The sequence below is a fragment of the Manis javanica genome, chromosome 8 (genome assembly GCF_040802235.1).
Source record: "Manis javanica isolate MJ-LG chromosome 8, MJ_LKY, whole genome shotgun sequence".
Classification (NCBI taxonomy): Eukaryota; Metazoa; Chordata; class Mammalia; order Pholidota; family Manidae; genus Manis; species Manis javanica.
Genome location: NC_133163.1, coordinates 39,133,877 through 39,154,526, shown reverse-complemented (window position 1 = coordinate 39,154,526; position 20,650 = coordinate 39,133,877). Strand labels below are relative to the sequence as shown.

At 32.2% G+C, this 20,650-nt stretch overlaps 1 protein-coding gene across 8 annotated transcripts in view; it reads left to right on the top strand.

The window, feature by feature from the left end:
- Window positions 1-20,650, top strand: part of SLC38A6 (solute carrier family 38 member 6) — a 75,025-nt gene that overhangs the window by 42,104 nt on the left and 12,271 nt on the right. For 6 of the 8 annotated variants that reach the window (XM_073242292.1, XM_073242293.1, XM_073242290.1 and 3 more), the window contains 7 exons: window positions 1,449-1,527; window positions 10,921-11,003; window positions 11,473-11,531; window positions 17,172-17,237; window positions 17,477-17,530; window positions 19,349-19,428; window positions 19,987-20,087. In XM_073242292.1, the coding sequence (XP_073098393.1) occupies window positions 1,449-1,527; window positions 10,921-11,003; window positions 11,473-11,531; window positions 17,172-17,237; window positions 17,477-17,530; window positions 19,349-19,428; window positions 19,987-20,087 (522 nt within the window). The remainder of the gene's footprint in view (window positions 1-1,448; window positions 1,528-10,920; window positions 11,004-11,472; window positions 11,532-17,171; window positions 17,238-17,476; window positions 17,531-19,348; window positions 19,429-19,986; window positions 20,088-20,650) is intronic. The other 2 variants (XM_073242294.1, XM_073242291.1) reach the window with 1 other exon arrangement.

Below are 20,650 nucleotides of genomic sequence, written 5' to 3'. Positions count from 1 at the left end.
ATAAAACACCTTTTTTCCCCATAACTAAAAGAGAGTTTGAAGAAATATACTTATACTTAGGAAAAAGTAATAGTCATAAACTAGAAAGTGTACATACACATATTTTTATTATGGAGAAATGATTATTTACTTAACTCTTCTAAATTTTACTTTGCCATAAGTACATGTTATTTTACTAAAACAATTGAGAGTGTATATGTTTGTGTGTGTAACTCTTGTCTAATTTATATACAAACTAGTAGATACCTTTTTTTCTCTAGGTTTAAATAGTCACACAGCACTGTACAATAGCTGAGTTCAGCTGCTTTTAAATGTATTAAACTATTTGAGCCTTTTAATCAATTTTTCCCCAGATTTTTGCCATTTAGACTTTGCATTCATTTGTGTTCTTAGTTTTTGTAGGTCCAAGGAGAAAGTGAAATATTTCCTCAAATATAATTAAGTAATAAGTTAACATGCACACAGAGTACATTCCTTATTCCTCACAGACGTATTCTTGTTGGCTCTTTTTAAATATATTCTTATTTCTGGGGGAAAAAGAAAATATTACTCTGCTAACCTGAAGTTCTCACTCCAAATCATTCTGAGTTTCTATATACTTAAGCATTTAAACTTAATTCAAGTGTTTTCATATAAATGAGTTCTATATTATGTTACCCATATTAGAACATATCCTAAGATATGATGGAAGGTTTGTAAGATTTGCTTTTTTTTTTAAGCTACATAAGAAATAGGATCATTATTAAAATGTTATAAAACTAGTTATTTCTTGGTCCCTGTCAGATAAAAGCCTCAGGTTTTGATTGCATAATACAGATGAGCCCTGGTAATACAATGGAATAAAAGTTGTAAGTTTTGACACTTTGATATACTTAATGGTTTCCATGGAATCTTTTCTAAGTTGTTTTGGAATGCTTTAAAAGGTAACTCATTTTGCATTTTGTTTTTGTTTTATAAAAATATGTATCCATAATATGTGGGGAGCGGGGAAGAGGTAACAGAGAAAGGGAGAGAGAGACTTCTGGGGAGGAGTCTCTCTCTATTAAGAAAAACAAATAATCAAAGTTATTTAACCACATTTATTAAACTTCTGTTTCCATATCACTTGTTGGTAAATTAATTTCTAGTGCCTTGGACAGAGTTTTTGCAAAACTTCAAACAAAACTTCATTTATAAATGGCCTATCATCAAGACACTTTCTCATGCATAAATAGTTTACCTTGGACCTAGAAGGTAAACAAAAGGATACTTAAAGAACTCACCAATTATTGTTCTCTACCAGTTCTTTATCTCCACTCCTGGTGTACATATACCTTTGAAGACAGTGCAGTATGAGTTAATCTTCCACCTGTTGTCTTAGCCCTAATGAATATCTTTGTTTTTGGATATTCTTTAAATGGTTAAAAATTATAGAATTCTAATAGGAACTCTTTTTATTCTTTTTGCAGCCATGTCATCTTATCTTTTAATTATTGAAACAGAGCTTCCTGCTGCTATTTCAGAATTTTTGTCTGGAGATTATAGTGGGTAAGAAAAACTATTTCACAGTATGTCCATTCATTTACGAACTCAATTAATATTTATTAGGCTCTAGGGGGAAGTAAAACAAACTTAGTTCCTGCCCTCAAGACACTTAGAAATTAGGCAGGGGCAGAACAGTAATAAAGAAGAAAACACTCAGCAGACATTTATTGATGATCCATTACTTACTGTGGATCCACTGCATTACTTACAAAGCACTGTGCTGTGAACTGTCTGAAGCACCAGGTATAATCCTTGCATTCTTACGCGGTATGATAGGGCAGGACAGGTATGAGCTAGCTCTTGGAGAACAGTAAGGAGAAATTTCTAGGGATATGAAAGATTGCAGTGGGGGATGGGGAAAGGCTGAAAGTACTAACAGTCAAGGTCTTAAACAAAGGAGGGAAATGGATAATATTGCTGCCACTGCTCAGCAAACCATAGTGAGAAAGATGAGTCATAGTAATCAAGTTACAACCATACTTAGGTGAGATTCCTACTATAAAGCATGATTTGAACAAATCTTATTTGCAAGGATTTCATTGTTTCATTTTCTGTTTTTAAACAATATTATAAATAGTGCCAAACCACATTATACCTCCTTTTCTCCTTTCTTATTTTAAAAATACTATTGACTTATTTCTTTTTAGTGGGGAAAAACCCAATTAACTATATTTTTCCTTTCAGTACATAGAATACAAAATTCTGAAAAAAAACTTGGAAAGGCAATAAACCCTATAATTGTCATCACATTATTTCATAACTTCTAAACAACACAAAAATCTGCCAGACTTTTAGGTTTAAATATTTGGTTATTTTATTTCAATATTTGAAGTTGTTCTGGAGTGCAGGGCAGAAAAATTTGAAAATTTAGTTTTTAGCTTTTATAACTTGGCTTCCATGAAAGAATTTTACTTAAGACAACTGCAAATACATATTTATAGGAAAGTATGGTAACTTCAGATCTGAATTATAGCAACCATCAAGAAAACATGGTTGAAAAGGTTAAGTAGAAGTCCTTAATGACTTTTCATCATTAGGAGATACTGTGCCTTTGTATAATAATTTAGGTTTATAAGGTTTCCATATTCATTATCATATTTGATACTCAAAACTACCTTGTTTTATCTACAGATTTTCTAGTTACTTTTAAGTTCTATTCTTGTTTGATTAACAATTGCTATAAGAAATAACTGTGAAATTCACCTACATTTGCTCTAAAATATTGAGGACAACTTCTGTTACTGAAAAAATTCCACGTGATACATTTCTTTTATAATTTAGGGCTAAGAATTCAAGGCAGTAAGAAGTAGAATAAAGAATGTTAGAGTAAGGAAACTTGTTCTACCGTTTCATATGAAGTAAACTTATTACGGCTATCCAACTTAATGTTGAGCCTTAGGTTTCTTCACCTGGTGTAATGGGGGTCCTAGTATTGTCTCCTTAACAAAGTTGTTGGGATGATCAAATAAGATACATATATACATGCTTTTATATGTTGATAGCATACTGTAAATGTGAACTAAGAAATTCCAGTGTTGTATGTCAATTATATCTCAATAAAAATATTATTCCAATGATGATAACTGTTAAAGGTGGTTTTTTCCCCTATTTGCTGTGACTGCTCAGAGCCAAATTTGAATGTATTCCAAAAGTAATAACTGTGTTAAAGGTGGTTTTTTCCCTATTTGTTCTGACTGCTCAGAGTCAAATTTAAATGTACTGTATATACTCTGTTAATCCTGATAGTTGTCACATGTTTTCCTATTTCTAGGTCCTGAACTTGGTGACTTTTATTTGCACTTTTTTCAATTGTCATATGTCTTTATGGAAAGAGGAGGGGTAAAAATACATACAAAATTTTAGAAATAAGTTTGTATGTGACAAAACTGTTATTAATCCTTAGGTCTTCTTTCTCTAAGTTATAATTTTAGTTTAATTTTATAAAATAGCTTAATTTTAAATCAATTGCCACTTATTTTGTTGGGCTTTTTTTCTCCCAATTTGTTTAAAATAGTGAAAATTCCCATCTTACTCAGTTGATAACCATGTTACTTTTCTATGTAAGAAATAGATTTTCAAACTGTATACTTCAAAATACTGTGGCAAATTTGCATCATCTCTGTTATGAAAATTGCACATGTTTTAAGAGTTTCATCTTATTCTTTTTAGGAGTGAAAATCAGTACTTGAAAATATGAATTGGTTTAAAAAATAATAACTGTGCATCCAGAAAAGAATTTCTAAAGAAACACTTATAAGCCTAATCTTGTTTTAAATGTAATATATAATCACTTATTTTGGATTTCAAAGTTTTGAAAAACATTAATAAGTGACTAATTATATTTAATGGTTAGAATACAGATAAATCATTAATATTTAAAGCTTTGCACTGCAAAATAAGAGATAATTGTTATGGTAATTGACTTAACTATCTAGGGCAGTTTACTTCTAGGTAGTTACATAGCAATATTTCTTCTATGAGATCAATATGATATTGATATGCTTTTAGGGTTTGATTTATAATAAATTACAGTTAGACTTTATTTTCTGAATTAATCTATTAGATGTGGTGTACCTATATGAAATATAAACCTTTATGATGATATTATCAAAAAGAAACTTTATGTTTATAATATTCTAATTTCAAAAATTGCTATTAGAAGTCAGAAGCTATAATACTAATACTGAACTTTTGTGAGGCATTTGTATTTTTCATAGAATAACTTATATTTTAAAAATCTGTGGCTGTTAAAATTTGGAAGCCCTCTGTTAACATTTAATGATCTTGTCAGGGGAGTATGATTGACACAATTAAGTTGTCTTACATTTGAGTTACATAATTGATATGGGATGTGAGTAAGATCCTAATTCAGAACATATGATACTCTAGTTCCATTCCATTCGAGAATGAAATTAAAGTATTTTATAAATAAATCTGGTTTTCATTAAAATATGGAAAAAAACATCTGCATGCCAAAGCATTTGCAATACAGCTAAGGATTTATAGTCTATATTTCATACTTGGAACATTTTTATCATATAGGATTAAATCCACAGATCAAACAAGTTTTCTAGGAAGTATAAAACTTTTTACTCTAAATCTTTTGGCTTAAGGAGAATATATATTTAGATCACAGTAGGAAAACAGGGGCTCTGTTAGATAATTCTTTTTCCCTATCTTAGGAAAAAATTTAAGGTTAGTATATCCTTCTAAAATCTTGATTTGTAAAATAGGTTTATTTAATATGTGCTTTTTGAGATTCTTTTTATGGGTTTGAATTTCTCAGGCTAGGTTTTATTTTATAAGTGTAGTAATACCACTTCTTTGGAAAATACCTATTGCCAAACACAATTCAGTTGGCTGTGACATGCACGTGAAATATAAACTAACTTTACTGTGCATACTGTATTGCCTTTATTGTTGATGAATGGTAAAGAAAAGCACTATATTTAAAATTGGCTTTATTAACATAATAAGGATAAGAAATGATTAATAATAACCAGTAGCAATGCTAGGGATAGAGAAATTAGATTTTGCAATAAAGTTCTTTTTATGTTAGGAATTTAAAGTTCAATTCTGGAAAGGGGAATATAAAGCACAATCTTGAGAAAAATAACTCAGTATCTGAAAAATACCGTAAACGCAGAGTGACTATTGAAGAGTAGGGGGTATTGCATGTGGTCATCATCATCCTTTTGCTGATTTTGAAGACAATATAAAATGGTGCTCTTGAACCGGATGACCTCTGAGGTCTCTTGTAGCTCTAACGTCCCATAACTCTGTGATTCGGAGTTACTGCTGGGAGGAGGTGAAGTCATCTTTAGACCCGCAGTTCAGTGCTTTGGGCAGTCGGTGGCTTCTGTGGACATGAGTGAATTGTGATTGGAAATAGTATAAAGTTATAAAATATAATGTGTAGCATAAGTTACAAAGTTCAGGATTTCAGAAGTGTTCCTTTATTCTTATGCAAGAGAAGACAGTCTTTGGTCCCTTTGCACAACTCTACCTTCATGACAGCCAGAACAGAGAGCTAACAGATGGAATCTGCTGGGTGCTCCTTTGGGCCTTTTTTCTCTTGGTGTAACAACTGTCTGGGTCCCAGAAGGAAGGAGATTTCAGGCATAGAGCCCTGGGCTTTTTGCCAGCTTCAGAAATTTAGTTGCCAGGTGTTCCTCAAAGGGAGATATTTTGAAGTTCCCATTTTGATGCTTATTTAAGAGTGACTAGAAGGTGAACATGCTGAGTATCATTTTTTAGTATGTGTACTCTCTTAGGACCTTCTGCATACCTGGAATTGAGGGACATGTGCAAATGCAGAGAGCATAGTTTCAGGTCCATTAGAGCTAGACATACTTGTGCATAGGTTTTATTTTCTGCACATGCATTTCCTAAAGGTATAAATAAGGGTAGAGAAGGGAAAGGTGTGATTCAGTGCTATTTCTGCTACTGCTCCTTCTCTTGTTCTCTTAAAGAGGAAGTTGTGAATAGTACTCATTAAAAATACATTAAAGAGGACTTCCTTGTAAACCAGGTAGGAAAGATCATGTGAATAATAAATTCCATATTAGAAGCCAGGGGTTGAAACCCACATATAAGGAAACCTTTTCTTTCTGTCTCCTTTTTTTAAAAAAAAATTTATGTATATTTTTTATTGAAATAAAATTAACATATAACATTATGTGAATTTAAGGTATGTGACATGTTGATTTGATACTCTTGTATTGCAATATGATTACCACAGTAGTGTTAACTAAAACCTCTATCATATTACATAATTACTTTTTGTGTGTGTGTGTGTGTGTGTGTGTGTGTGTGTGTGTGTGTGTGTGTGTGGTGAGAGAACATTTAAGATCTAGTCTCTTAGCAATTTTCTAGTATATAATATGATATTGTTAACTACAATCACAATGCTACACATTAGATCCCCAGAACTACCATTTGACCAACATCTCCTTGCTTCTCCTGCCCCTAGTTCCTGGTAACCACTGTACTACTCTTTCTGTGTCAGCTGTTTTAGATCCCACATGTTAAGTGATACACAGTATTTGTCTTTTACTGTCTGACCTATCTCACTGTAATGCCCTCAGAATCCATCCATGTTGTCACAAAGGGCAGGGTTTCCCAATTTCTCATGGCTGAATTATATCACATTGTATGTATGTACCACATCTTTATCCATTCATCCACTGATACACACTGAGGTAACTGCCATATTTGGCTATTGTGGATAATGCAGTAAACATGGAAGTACAGATATCTTTTTGATAGCCTGTTTTCATTTCCTTTGATGATATGCCCAAAAGTGGGATTGCTGGATCATATGGTAGTGCTATTTTTAGTTTTTTGCGGAATCTCCATATTGTTTTCCATAGTGGCTGAATCAATTCACAATCCCAATAACGGTGCACAAGGGTTCCATCTCTTCTACATCCTCTCCATCACTTGTTATCTTTGTCTTTTTGATAATAGCCATACTAACAGGTGTGAGGTGACATTGCTGTTTTGATTTGTATTTCCCTGATGATAAGTGATGTTGAGCATCTTTTCAAGTACCTGTTGGCCATTCTTAAAGTCTGTTCATTTCCTTTGTTCATTTTAAATTAGATTGTCTGATTTTTTTTTGCTATTTGAGTTGTATGAGTTCTGTATATATTTTGGATATCAACCCTTTATCAGCTTTATGGTTTGCAAGTATTTTCTCCCATTCTGTAGGGTTCTTCTTCATTTGTTGGTGGTTTCTTTTTAGTTTGATGCAATCAACTTATTTTTGCTTTTGTTGCTTGTGCTTTTGGTGTTATATCAAAATCATTCCCAAAACCAGTGTCAAGTAGCTTTTTCTATATGTTTTCTTCTAGAAGTTTTATGGTTTCAGGTCTTACATTTAAGTCTTTAATCCATTTCAAGTTAAGTTTTGTGAGTGGTATAAGACAGGGGTCTTTCATTTTTCTGCATGTGGTTATCCATTTTTCCCAGTTATCTCATTCATTGAAGAGACTTCTTTCCTGATTGAGTATTCTTGACCACCTTGTCAAATATTAGTTTGACTGTATATGTGGGGTGAGAGGGTAGTTCTGGACTCTATCCTATTCCATTGGTCTACATGTCTATTTCTATGCCAGTACTATACTGTTTTGATTACTATAGCTTTGTTGTATAGTTTGAAATCAGGAAGAGTGATGCCTCCAGCTTTGTTTTCTTTCTGAGGATTGCTTTGCTTATTTGGAGTCTTTTGTCATTATATGCAAATTTTAGGATTGTTTGTTCTATTTCTGTAAAAAATGTCATTGGAATCTTGGTAGGGATTGCATTGAATCTATAGATGGTTTTACACAGTATGGACATTTTAACTATTAATTCTTCTGATCCATGAACACAGATGGGATGTCTTTCCATTTGTTTGTGTCAGTTTCTTTCATTAAAGTCTTATAGTTTTCAGTGTACAGATTATTCATTTCCTTGGTTAAATTTATTCCTAAGTATTTTCATGGTTTTGATGCTATTGTAAATTGGATTATTTTCTTTGTTTTTCAGATATTTCTTTGTCAGAACATCCAGTACTATGTTAAATAAGTGTGGTGAGATTGGGCACCCTTATCTTGTTCCTAATCTTAGAAAAAAGCTTCAGCCTTTCACTGTTGAATATGGTATTAGTCGTGACTTTGTTTATTATACATGGCTTTTCTTACATTGAGATATGCTCCTTCTGTACCCATTTGTTGAGGGTTTTTATCGTGAAAGGATATTGTATTTTGTCTAGTGCTTTCTCTGCATCTCTTAAGATGATCATATGATTTCTATCTTTCATTCTATTAATGTGCTCTATCGCATTAATTGATTTGCTCTTGTTGAACCATCCTTGCATCCAGGGATAAATCCCACTTGATCATGTGTATGATTCTTTTAATGTGCTGTTGAATTCAGTTTGCTAACATTTTGTTGAGAATGTTTGCATCTATGTTCATTAGGGATATTGGTCTGTAGTTTTCTTTTTTATAGTGTCCTTACCTGGCATTGGTATTAGGGTATATTGGCCTTGTAAAATGAGTTTGGAAGTGTTTCCTCTTCAAATGTTTTGGAAGTGTTTGAGAAGGATTTGCATTAATTCTTCTTTAAATGTTTGGAAGATTTTACCAGTATAACCATTTAAAAAAATCTGGTCCTGGGTTTTTCTTCATTAGAAGACTTAATTATTGATTCAATCTCCTTACTTATTATTGGCCTATTCACATATTCTGTTTCTTCATGATTCAGACTTGGTATGTTGTATATGTCTAGGAATTTTTCCATGTTCTTAATGTAACATGGCTGTGGGAGACTTTAATTCCCTGATAAAGAAAGATGATGCATTATTGCCAACCAGGAATTCCAAAAACATCTACCAGATGATTTGAAAAAGTGTCTTTGATGCTCCCAGCCCCCATATTAGCAGGAATTTTATTTTGTAACCATTGTGTGTGTATATATGTATATTTCAGTGTAAAAATATGATAGCTACATTATAGAAAATTTAGAAAAGAAGGCAAATAAAAATGCAGAACACTGTTTCTTACCTAATCACTGTTATCATTTTATTTCCTCTGAATTTTTTGCAAAAAAGCTTTTTAAAAACATAGTTAATAATCATGTATCTTGTATTTATGTTATTAGCATTTTCCATTTTACTAAATTGTCATTTTGAAAAAGCTGTATAACTTTAGATTCCATCAAGTGTGCTATTATTGACCTAAATATTTTCTCCTGTCGGATATATAGGATTTTCTGTCAGCTTCTTAATAATATAATAATGTATTCATAACTTCATGCACATGAAATTCTTTATATTTTAGATTATTTTCTTAGAATGGATTACCACATTTTTATTGCTTTTACTGTATATTATCAATGTTTTTCCATAAGATAATACTAATTAACAAGATCACTAGCAATGTGTAAAGGACCAATTATGCCACATTCTTGAATGTTATTTTTAGAATAGTTTTACTAGTTTAATTCCAATAGCCTCATTATTTATTTCTTTAATTAGCACCAGAGATTGGATTTGTCTTCATGTGTATTCTCTAGCTGTATTTCTTTCATAAATTACTTGTCTTGTACATGCTGAAGTAAAGTCTTTATTCTTAAAGTCTTGGGGACTTTTTTAACTTTTTAAAACTTCTACACGTGTATTTTATATTGCAAAATTGCAAACAAGGAGAAAATAAAAATCGCTCATATTGGTACCACATAGAAATCTACTTTTGATATTTTAAATATATTCTGAGTTTTTTTTAAGTCCATCCAGTTTTATTAAGTAATGACATGTACCATCACACTTTAACCTACCTTTTTTCATTCAATAGTCTAATGCCTTTATATGAAAATTTTAATACTTTTTCTGAGTAATTCATGCCCTTTCCTGAAAATTTGAAAATATATAGAAAACTATATATAAAGAAGAAAAATTACTCATCATTCTACCACTCAGAGATAATGGCTATCCATATGTTACAATTCTTTTCCATTTTGAATTAATCTGTATTTTTCCTCAACATTGCTATCATGCTATGTATATTTATGAATTTTACTGAATATTTATTATATTTTTGTGCCTGTAAAATGTTCTTTTTTATGACTGTCCCATAGTTCTATAATTTATTTTAAAGTTTTCATGGTCTTAGATGTTTGTTTCCAGTTTTCATTATTTTAAATATTTCAATAAACACCTTTTTACTAAAATTCTTGTTATTACTGACTGTTTACTTCTAATAGTCTTCCCTGTGAGTTAAATGTTTGAAGGCTCTCAATATCCATTGCCTAATTGCTTTCCAGAAAGATAATATACACAGTTTATACTTGTGCCAGTTTTGTGCAGACCTTGTATCTCCTCACCTCAATTGATTGTTATTTTTAAATATTTGCTGATTTGATAGTTAAAAAATGGCATCTGGTTTTTTAGATACACTTTTTTTAACAAATACATATTGTATTATTCTACTTACATGAAATTTTAAAACAAGAAAAGACTAATCTTTTTGATATAAAGCAGATCTCTGGTTGCTTGGTGCCTGGGCAATAGAGAGACTGATTGCAAATGGGCGACACATTTTTGAGGTGGTGAAAATGTCCTGTTTGTTGATGGTGATGATTACATAAGTGTGTATATACATTTAAAAAATTCATCGAACTGCATACTTAATATGGGTTCCTTTATTATGTATAAATTTTGGTGTACTTCTTATATGTAAATTCAATAACAGTATAGGATCCCACAAAAACATATTTTAACAAAAGCAAGTAGGCTTTTCCTAGTGGATGGTTGTAGTGGTTATAACATGCATATGTGTTTGTATGTGTGTGTGTGTGTAAAGACAAACACTGGAGTTCTGTACCTAAAATAGAACTTTTTTTTCCCAATAGGTCTTGGTATCTTAATGGGCAAACACTACTAATAATCATGTGTGTTGGCATTGTGTTCCCTCTTACACTTCTTCCTAAAATAGGTAAGTCTTTATAGAAGAGGACACTGTTTAGAAGAAAGAAAAAAGAAAGAAAGAATATTAAGGGGCTTTTAAACTTCATAGTACCACATATTTAGCAGAAGGGTGGTGGTTATGAATAATTTTGAACTTGGACTTATTTTAGGTTCTTTAGCCTTCAGCCCTGCCGAGTTAACCTACTACTTGGTTTGCAGTAGTATTTTATCTACCCCACTAAAATAAAATCTTCACAGAAGAACATTAAAGAGCAGCCTTTCCTTACAGTGTACCATAAGTGGTAAGCCAGTTTCCATTCTGCTGTGCAGAACTACATAAATGATCTGTGACAGATAGTTGGAATGTTGTTATTCTCAGCCCTAAGCCCTAGATACCAAGCACTGTAATAGAAAACATGCCCAAGACATACAGCTTTAGCTGTACATTAGGACTACTTTCCTTATAAATTGATTTTTATTTTATTGTTATTTTACAGGCTTTCTTGGCTACACAAGTAGCTTATCATTTTTCTTTATGGTGTTCTTTGCTGTTGTGGTAAGTTTAAAATGTAGTGTATTGCTTATCTCCTCAGTAAAATTGAACTCATTGTGTTAATGTCTTTTTACTTATAATGCTGTTTTGTGTTAAGAAGGTATCCTATTTTATTTCAGTGTGTTATTAAAAGCATTTTTATTCCACAAAATTTTTTCCTTCATTGTATCTATATTGAAGAGGTTTAGCTAGAGCAGTGTTTCACATTCAGTATCTCTTGTGGTTAGTTAGAGAGGAGAGCACACCAATGGTGTTAAAACCTTAGATGGAGTATAATTCTTTGTGTAGGTGTGTGTATCAGTTTATTTCTGTACAATATTGTGTGTGTTTATGCGTGTGGGGAGGTACTCAAACATGAGAATCAGGCTGGTTCTAGTCTGTAAAATCAATTTGATAATAGTCATTAATTTTGTTCCATTAATGAAACCAGAGTTTCTGGGGTTTAGCTGTTGTGGAGATCTAGTAAGAATTGGGGTACTTGAATTCTATCTGGTCTACTTTATTCAGATAGATAAATTCTCATAAAAAGACCACCATATGGGAACCCTCCTACACTGTTGGTGAGAATGTAAATTGTTGCAGCTAGTGTGGAAAGCAATATGGAGGTTCCTCAAAAAACTGAAAGTAGAAATACCATTCAATCCAGTAATTCCACTTCTAGGAATTGACCCAAAGAAAACAAAATCCCTCATTTGAAAAGATATATGCATCCCTATGTTTATCACTGCACTATTTGCAGTAGCCAAGATATGGAAGCAACATAAGTGTCCATGAATAGATGAATGGATAAGGAAGAGGTGGTACATATATACAGTGGAATATTATTCAGCCGTAAAAAGAAAATAAATCCTGCCATTTGCAACAACATGGATGGAGGTAGAGGATATACTCAGTGAAATAAGCCACATGGAGAAAGATAAGTATCATACGATTTCACTTATTTGTGGAGTATAACAATGAAGCAAAACAAGGAATAAAATAGCGGTAGACTCATGGACACTGAGAAATCACTTGTAGTTACCAAGAGGGAGGGGTTGGGACGGGTGGTGGGAAGGAGGAGGGGGAATAAAGAAAGGGGTACAATAATTCACAATCACAATATAAGTTGATCATGGGGATGGTAGTACAGCATGGAGAATATAGTCAATGATTCTGTAACATCTTTCTGTTGATAGATAGTAACTGCACTAAACAGGGTGAGGATTTAATAATATGGGTAACTTGAACAACTGTTGTACGTTTGAAACCAACGTAAGATTGTATCTCAATGATACTTCAATAAAAAAAAGACTACTGTAAAGAAAAGTTTTCTTCACTTGTGGAATAAGTTTTTTCTTTTTTAAAATCTAGCTCATTTTTATTATTTTTATTGTAGGAAAAATATAAGATGGTAAATAATTCATTTTAATATTTATAAAATAATGTAATATAAAGGTAAAAGAGAATTTGAATTTGACTCCTTTTAATTCTTCTAAGATATTTTAACATCCAAAAGATAGTATGAAATTTTGAAACAAAGTTCTCTTTACATAGCAGTTTATTCCATATTCTATATCTATCCAACTTAAATAGGATTAAACATTTTAAGCTTGTCAAGAAGCTATATACCTAAATGTCTTGATAAAACTCCTAAAATTACAAGCTTGATTAAACTCTCCCTTGAAATTGAGAAATGAGTGAAAGAAAAATGCCACCCAAAAGAGCAAGACAACACATCAGTAGTTAAAACCATATTATAGAGTCAGATTTTCAAGCTGTCAAAACAGTGTAGACTCACTTTAATTTAGGCTAAACTATCTTATGGGATATAAGAATAAAACAACTCTAGATTATTTAAATGAAGTGGAAATGACCCTGGTTTTCAGTATGCATAAATATTTATGCTTTACTGGAAGCTCTTAAAACTAAAAATACCTAACAGTGTTTACATAAGTTGTTGAATTTATCAGCATTAAAATCATTGCCCTCCCCACCTCAAATTGTCTGTCTTGTACCTTGTAAGTACGTGAATTGAACATAGGTTTTTTTGGATTCTTTTCACAAGCATAATGACTTAACTGACATATATTGCAAAATGATTATAGCAATAAGTTTATATCCATGAACATATACTTCTCAGGTTCCACATAGAGGAGGGAAATATTTTCATCATAATCTGATTGTTGAGAAACATTTACATGGTTAGGAGTAGCCTCTATATATAAATGAACATATGGATATTAAAGAGAATCAGTGTAGATAATGGATTTTTTTTCCTCACAGAAAATTGGCAAACCAAGCATCACATAGGTAGAAATAATTTGGGTTTTATATTCATTATTTTGAAGCAAGTGAAATGTATTGATATGATATGTCTATTGTAGTTTTTACAGTATTCATTTCTGTCATAGCTGGCAGATATTCCTTAATTTAATGCAGGTTTCTGCTGTATCAGTCATATGGAAATAATACCTTGTATTCTACACTTCTAAATTATAATGCTTTGCAAACCATCTGTTCAGATTTTTACTTGTAAGCACAGTTTAAATTTAGTGTACAGTGGGACAATGAAGATATACTTAAAACTTTTTTTTAATTTTTATACTTTTTTATTGTAATAAAATTGATTTACAACATTATGTTTCAAATGTACAACATAGTGACTCAATAATTGTATACATTACTAGATGCTAGCCACAGTAGGTATAGTTACCCCATTATCGTGCCAAGATACTACAATATTATTGCTTAAATTCTCTTCCATTCCTATGTCTAGTTTATTTTACAATTTTCAGTTTGTACCTCTTCATACCCTTCACCTATTTCACCCATTCCCTACCCCCTTCCATATGGTAACCAACAGTCTGTTGTCTGTATTTGTGGGTTTTTTAGATCCCACATGTAAGTGAAATCATATGGTATTTGTTTTCTCTGCCTGGTTCATTTCACTTAGCATGATACCCTCTAAGTTCATCCATGTTATCACAGATGGCAAGATTTCCTTTTTTAGTCTGAGTAATACTCCATTGTGTATATGTGGGATACTTTCTAATGCCCTTTTTATTGACATACTCATTTAAAACTCTCTAAGTATTCGGTTTTGAAATACATAATGGTTAGGAAAGGAAATATTTATATATTAACCCAGATTTTTTTGAAGAGTAGCAATTCTTTCATTTTTGTGTGTGTGTGTAGTATTTTTTTCTACATATATAATATATATATTTGTAATGTATTTGTATATGTGCATTTGTCAATACATGTTTGTAAATCTATGTAACATTCATATTACATTTTTAGAAAATCAGTCCAGAAAACTATTTTCTCAAATTATACTTTTTAAATAATGGAAGTCAAAACCTATTCTCTTATCTGTTGTCCCAGATCCTTATTTTGCACAAAAAGTTTTAACATAGTATTTTGCCCCCTCTTAAATATATAAATTTTTAAAGATAAAATTTATCTTTGCAGTAGCTCAGAATGATGGTAACCAGATGGATTTGCCTTTTTATGGTCCAGGTTAAAATACAAATGGATTGCCATTCTTTCCAAAAGTTCTGTCTTGAGTACAGATTAGTATTCTAATATTGTAGTAAGTCAGTGATCAAAATGAAAACTATGTGAATGGATTTTAGTTAGAAGCTTTCCTTCTGATGACCATTATCCTAGGCATTTTAGAGTTGTGGGAGTTTAACCTGGACTCTACATCATTTTAGTAAGGGAGATAAGATAAGTTCATTAGAAAAAATAGGGAACAATATAGGCCACAAGTAATTAAGTGTTGATTTATTTGCTTCAGAATAAGAATTTCAAGAGTTGAGAGGAGAGAAGGATCACTGAGAGCTAGAGTAAAGAAGGGTATGGAAGGAAATAAAATGAGCTACGTTTTTAAAGATTGGAAAGACTTGGAGCAGAGAGAAGGAAAGGCCTTTTGTGCAAGTGTACAATTATTTTTAACACTGAATCTTGCTCTCCCTTTATCTTTCTAATCCCTGGAGTTATCTTCTCATCACGTTCTGTCTTGGTCCTGAGCAGGGATTCCATTACTCTGTCATCAGGTATCTGTTCTCTACGTCAGCTTTGTAGGATATCCCTTCTATCCACTCCGTTCTACCATGCAGCCTTGGGGTTGGGATGGGTCTCTTTAAAGAAATGAGCTGTAGTTCTTGAATTTTATATTAATATGAAATTAGGCTAATGATATTTTATAATTAGTGAAGAAATGAATATTTTATATTTTGGAGCATTGTTTTGAAATACTTTGATTTGCAAGCCTAGTAATCAAAGCTGAAAAAATAAATGAGACAGCTCACATACCACCTTTATCAAAGTACCGGCTGTACAAATGCTCAGTAAATGGTTGTTCCTACCACCGCCAGCACCGTTAGTAGGGAGAAAATGTGGGTCACTAAACTCAGAGCAGGGCTGAAGAGAGAGACCAGTAATAACCTTGCCTCTCCAGCTTCTACCCCATCTCATTTTCATCCTTTTTTTTGATAACACACCAAAAAAACCAAAAAATACCAGATGGTAAGATTATTACTTTTGATTTTTTCTTTCCTCTTGGTAAGTTGACAATTTAGTTTTATTCCATATTGAAAACTTATCTAGAAATGTCAAAGCAGCTTGCCCAGTTGATCCTAATCATTCCTTTTTCCCCTGTTGATGAGGATTTTAGAGTAGTTTTTTAATTCACTCACTAACTTAATCCTAAGAGTATATGTTTTCCATAGATTTGTTTTATCACTACATAAAATGTTGTTTGAATTAATTAAAATCCAAAACTAGATAAATACCAAATAGGAATATTATTTACTTATCGGTCTCCTGCAAAGAACAAATACCTCCTTTATTCTCCCTTGCTCCTCTGTATGCTGGGTTTCAGCCTGGAGCAAACATGTACAGAGTAATTACATGCCCCAAAACAACTGCAACAATGGTAATGTTGACACAATTGTAGGTCTAGAAACAGTATGGCCACAATTAAAAGTAAAATCCTGAAACATTTTCTTTGATTATTTCTGGGAAATAGCATCCCTTTGGATTTCTTTTAATTTTTTAAAAATTTATTTTTACCAGCTGGAGTTTCCTAGTTAGTGCACTTATTCTTAGTTAGCTTTATTCACATTTGCCAGAAGTAATACCAAGTCTAAAAAAAGCAAGGAGGGACAGTACTTATACATCAGAAATCCCTTAGTGTCCCCTTTGCATAAGATCTGTACTTATTTCTGCCTGTGGTTATTTCCAAAACTGCTATTAATATTTCTCTATCTGCTACTAATACCAGGCCCACAAATAACCATACTCTTATACCATTGTTACTAAAAACATTGCCTTCCCATTTTGAGCTGTACTTTTTTAAATGCCTTGATGCTATTGGAGTTTTGAAAGATGACATAAGAGTACTCTCAGTCTTTAACGGGGGGGAATCTCCACTACACAGATAGGCAACACTCCCCCCAACACCCACCATAGGTGCCCATGTTAAATGATGACCTCATTCTAACCGGGGAGAATCATATGAGCAAAGAATCTTCTGTTAGCTAGCATGTCATTTGATATGGTTTTAGATTAATTGAATTATTGTTGACCTATTTGAAATCTATTTCTTGTCATGAATTTTATAAGAAATAATCTGAGTGGTGATTCTACTTATTCTTACAGATAATTATTAAAAAATGGTCTATCCCTTGTCCTCTGAGGTCAAATTACATAGAGCAGTACTTCCAGGTAATAGTTTATATTTTCTTTTTAGTTTCTTCCTTTTTATTTTAAGCTAAAAAAATAACTAATAATGATTTTTTTCCTAATTAATGAAATAGTAATGGCTATATTACACTTTGGAACTTTGTTTTGAAATATTTTTATTTGAAAGCCTGGTAATAAAACATTCATCATTTTTGTTGATATATTCTGACTTTTAATGACTATTGGTTTCTCTATTTTCCTCCCTCAATCCTCTTAAACAGATTTCAAATGCTACAGATGATTGTAAACCAAAGCTCTTTCATTTCTCCAAAGAGGTTTGTAAGTTATTAACAGATACTTTTGGTTGATTTTTCACATTTCAAGTTTTAAGAGATTTGTGTAATAGGGTCTCTTAGGTCTCTGTACCTGTAACTAATTAATTTTCATGAAAGTGCTAAGTATAGAGTTGCCTACCAGAAGAATAATATTATTTAACACAGGGTGGCCCATTATGAAACAGCCACCTCTTTTTTTTGTTTGTTTTTTGGCATGCCTTTAAATGAAGCCTGTTTTAAATGGGCCACTGCCTAAAAGAGCAGATTTACCAAATGTCTGGCCAATAAGGTCCTCTGTGGATACAGACTTCCTGTTGCCCTCTGGACTTATAAAGCTTAATAGCCAATTATATCAAAAACTGCTCGCCTGTGAGTAGAACCTTGGTTTGTAGCTAAACAGCCTCATCATTGGGCCAACATTTGAGTACTGCCAATACATCTTCTGGCTGACATTCCCAAGTTGAAATTTATGATACCTAGGGCAGAGACTAGAAAACCAAGTCCCCTTGCCTTCTCTAAGGATGCTGGGAATGTCTGCAAGAGCCCATGAGCACCAGCAGAGGAGACAGGAGCTGTGATCTGGATGATCTCTGCTTTGTCATTCTAGAAAAGCTCAAAGTCATCCCTGTTGCTCCACGTTTCTTCATCTACACTTTTTGATTCTGCTGAAATGCAGGTCCCAGATACTAGAATCCTTTCCACTCACATACAACTCTATTAGTGTAGAATGTTGGTATGGTAACTTCTCCCTGTGGAATTTTCCTTTTTATCACCAGTTTTTAAATGAGAAGTGTCTCTTTGGCCTCACAAGGGAGGTACCATATCTTTTACATAATAAAGGCCTCCATGTGTCTTAAAGATGTAGGTAGCATAATTGACAAGCCAGGAAATTGAGCAATATATGAAAGAGAATTTGTGAATTAAACTCTTATTCCCCTAATCCAGCCTCAGGAAACACTACAGCTTTCCTTCCTCCCAGCTCCCTTCAGATATTTTAGGGGGCATTATGTCCCAAGATAGGTCTTTAGTCATCTGGAACTTCTTTTACTGAGCAGCCTAAAGTTAATTAGGGAAAATTTTTAGAGTAGGAAAGAGAAAGTAAATCATCGCTATCCATTTTGTATTTTCATTTAGATTGTAACTTCTGTTTGCTTTGTAACTTCCTCTGACTCTTAAGTATTCTAAAAACAATGTTCACATATTCCAATGGATCTCTAAGAGTGTTTTGGTCTAGAATAAATCATGTTCATTCCCACTGAAAGAGACCTTAGTCAAAAATGCTAAATTATGATTAATATTTTCAGTATTCTCTTAATTACATTGGTAATATTCCCTTTGGGTTGGTGAAAGCAGGTTCAAAAGCATTAGCTACTGTTGTTACTTAGGATTCTACAATAAATAAGTTTCCTAATGCATATATTAGGAAAGACTGAGAATTATAATAAGATCACTTCTAAAGTTTTCTTTTTAATCTTATTTAAATATTATTTATCTTACTTAAATTATTTTATCTTACCCAAATAATGTAGAAGCACCAGTGATTTTAGTAAAAGGAACATGGTGTGGAAGCCAGCCAAGTAGTACTCTGGCCAGTACAGGCAATCTAACTATCAAGTAAAACATTTGCTGGTGACCAAAATTGTGTCTCTCTTTCTAAAATAAAGAAAAAAGCCCTTATTTTATAAAGAGGTGATTCATTAAAGAAGAAATAAATTTAACCAAGTGGATTTTTTTAAAGAATTGAGTTTATTGTCAAATGAGGTAGTAGGTTCAACAGAGTAGTATTTAATAATTTTATCATCTTAAATTTTTTTTCAGAGTGCTTATGCCATACCAACCATGGCTTTTTCATTTCTCTGTCATACCTCAATATTGCCCATATACTGTGAACTTCAAAGGTACTATAGAATCCTGGAATATTTTATTTTCATTTATATAATATTCAGTTTTATTGATATTATAATCTTATAGAATTTATAAAACTATATTTCTTCATGTTGAATATAAAGTTTTTTTATTGGTCTAATAACATACTTAAAATTTTGGGTAAATTTTTTAATTTAAAACTATTGCCTTTACATTCCATGTAATTACAGTAGTTTCAGTATGTTAAGTATGTCTTTTTACTTCTAGGACTTTCAGGTTGAATGACATGCTCCTTTATGAATCCTTCCCTCCTATCACTGGATTCTACATGTTAGCTGAAAACAAAACAATCAAGACTTAGGTCTGTCCCAGTTGAGAATATTTCCTGGAAGCATAATCTTTATGCAATAATTTCAAATCAGGATTTCTACTATATATTAATGAGTATATAGTTGTTAATGAACTAATTAGTAGTGATTAGTGAACTGGGTCTGAATGGTTAAGGAATCCATTTGACTAGCTTGAGAGATGTTTGTTTCTTTACGTGTAATTCAGTTCATGATTCTACTTTTTCCATTTTTATCTTTTAGCCCCTCAAAGAAAAGAATGCAGAATGTAACCAATACTGCAATTGCTCTAAGTTTTCTCATTTATTTTCTATCTGCGCTCTTTGGGTACCTCACTTTTTATGGTAAGTGTACTATTTGATTATTTGATTATGGATGGAAAATAAATTGTTCTATAGTTGGTCCACACCTAAATATGGACTTTGTTTCTGCCTTTCATTAGCAAGTTAATTTGTTCAGCCTGCTAGAACTCAGTGCAGTACTAAAGCTGACTCTATGAACCTTAAAGAATTGACTTTCTTGCTCTTAAAAAGATGGATCAAGTTCAAGATTAATAACTTCATGTGAAAATTTTCTTTAAGACCTAAGTAAAACCTCAGGTTTACGGACATTGAAGTCTTCCTACAGGAAAAAATGTACGATAATGATTTTGTTATTTTAAATTCAGAGTTCAATACATTAGACTCTAACAGATTCTCTTTCAGCAGTTTGAGAGGTTGGGAGAGTCAGTCATCTTAATTGCAAAAGAACAAGGTGAGAAAGGAAAGAGTGATACATTAGACTACAGTGGTACAGTTAAATGTCAGCTATCTCTGCCTTCAGTCTTAATTCACATGATTTAGCACATGATTCTTTGATGTACTATAACCTTTCTCCTTAATTTTTTAAAAGATTCTTTTAAATTCAT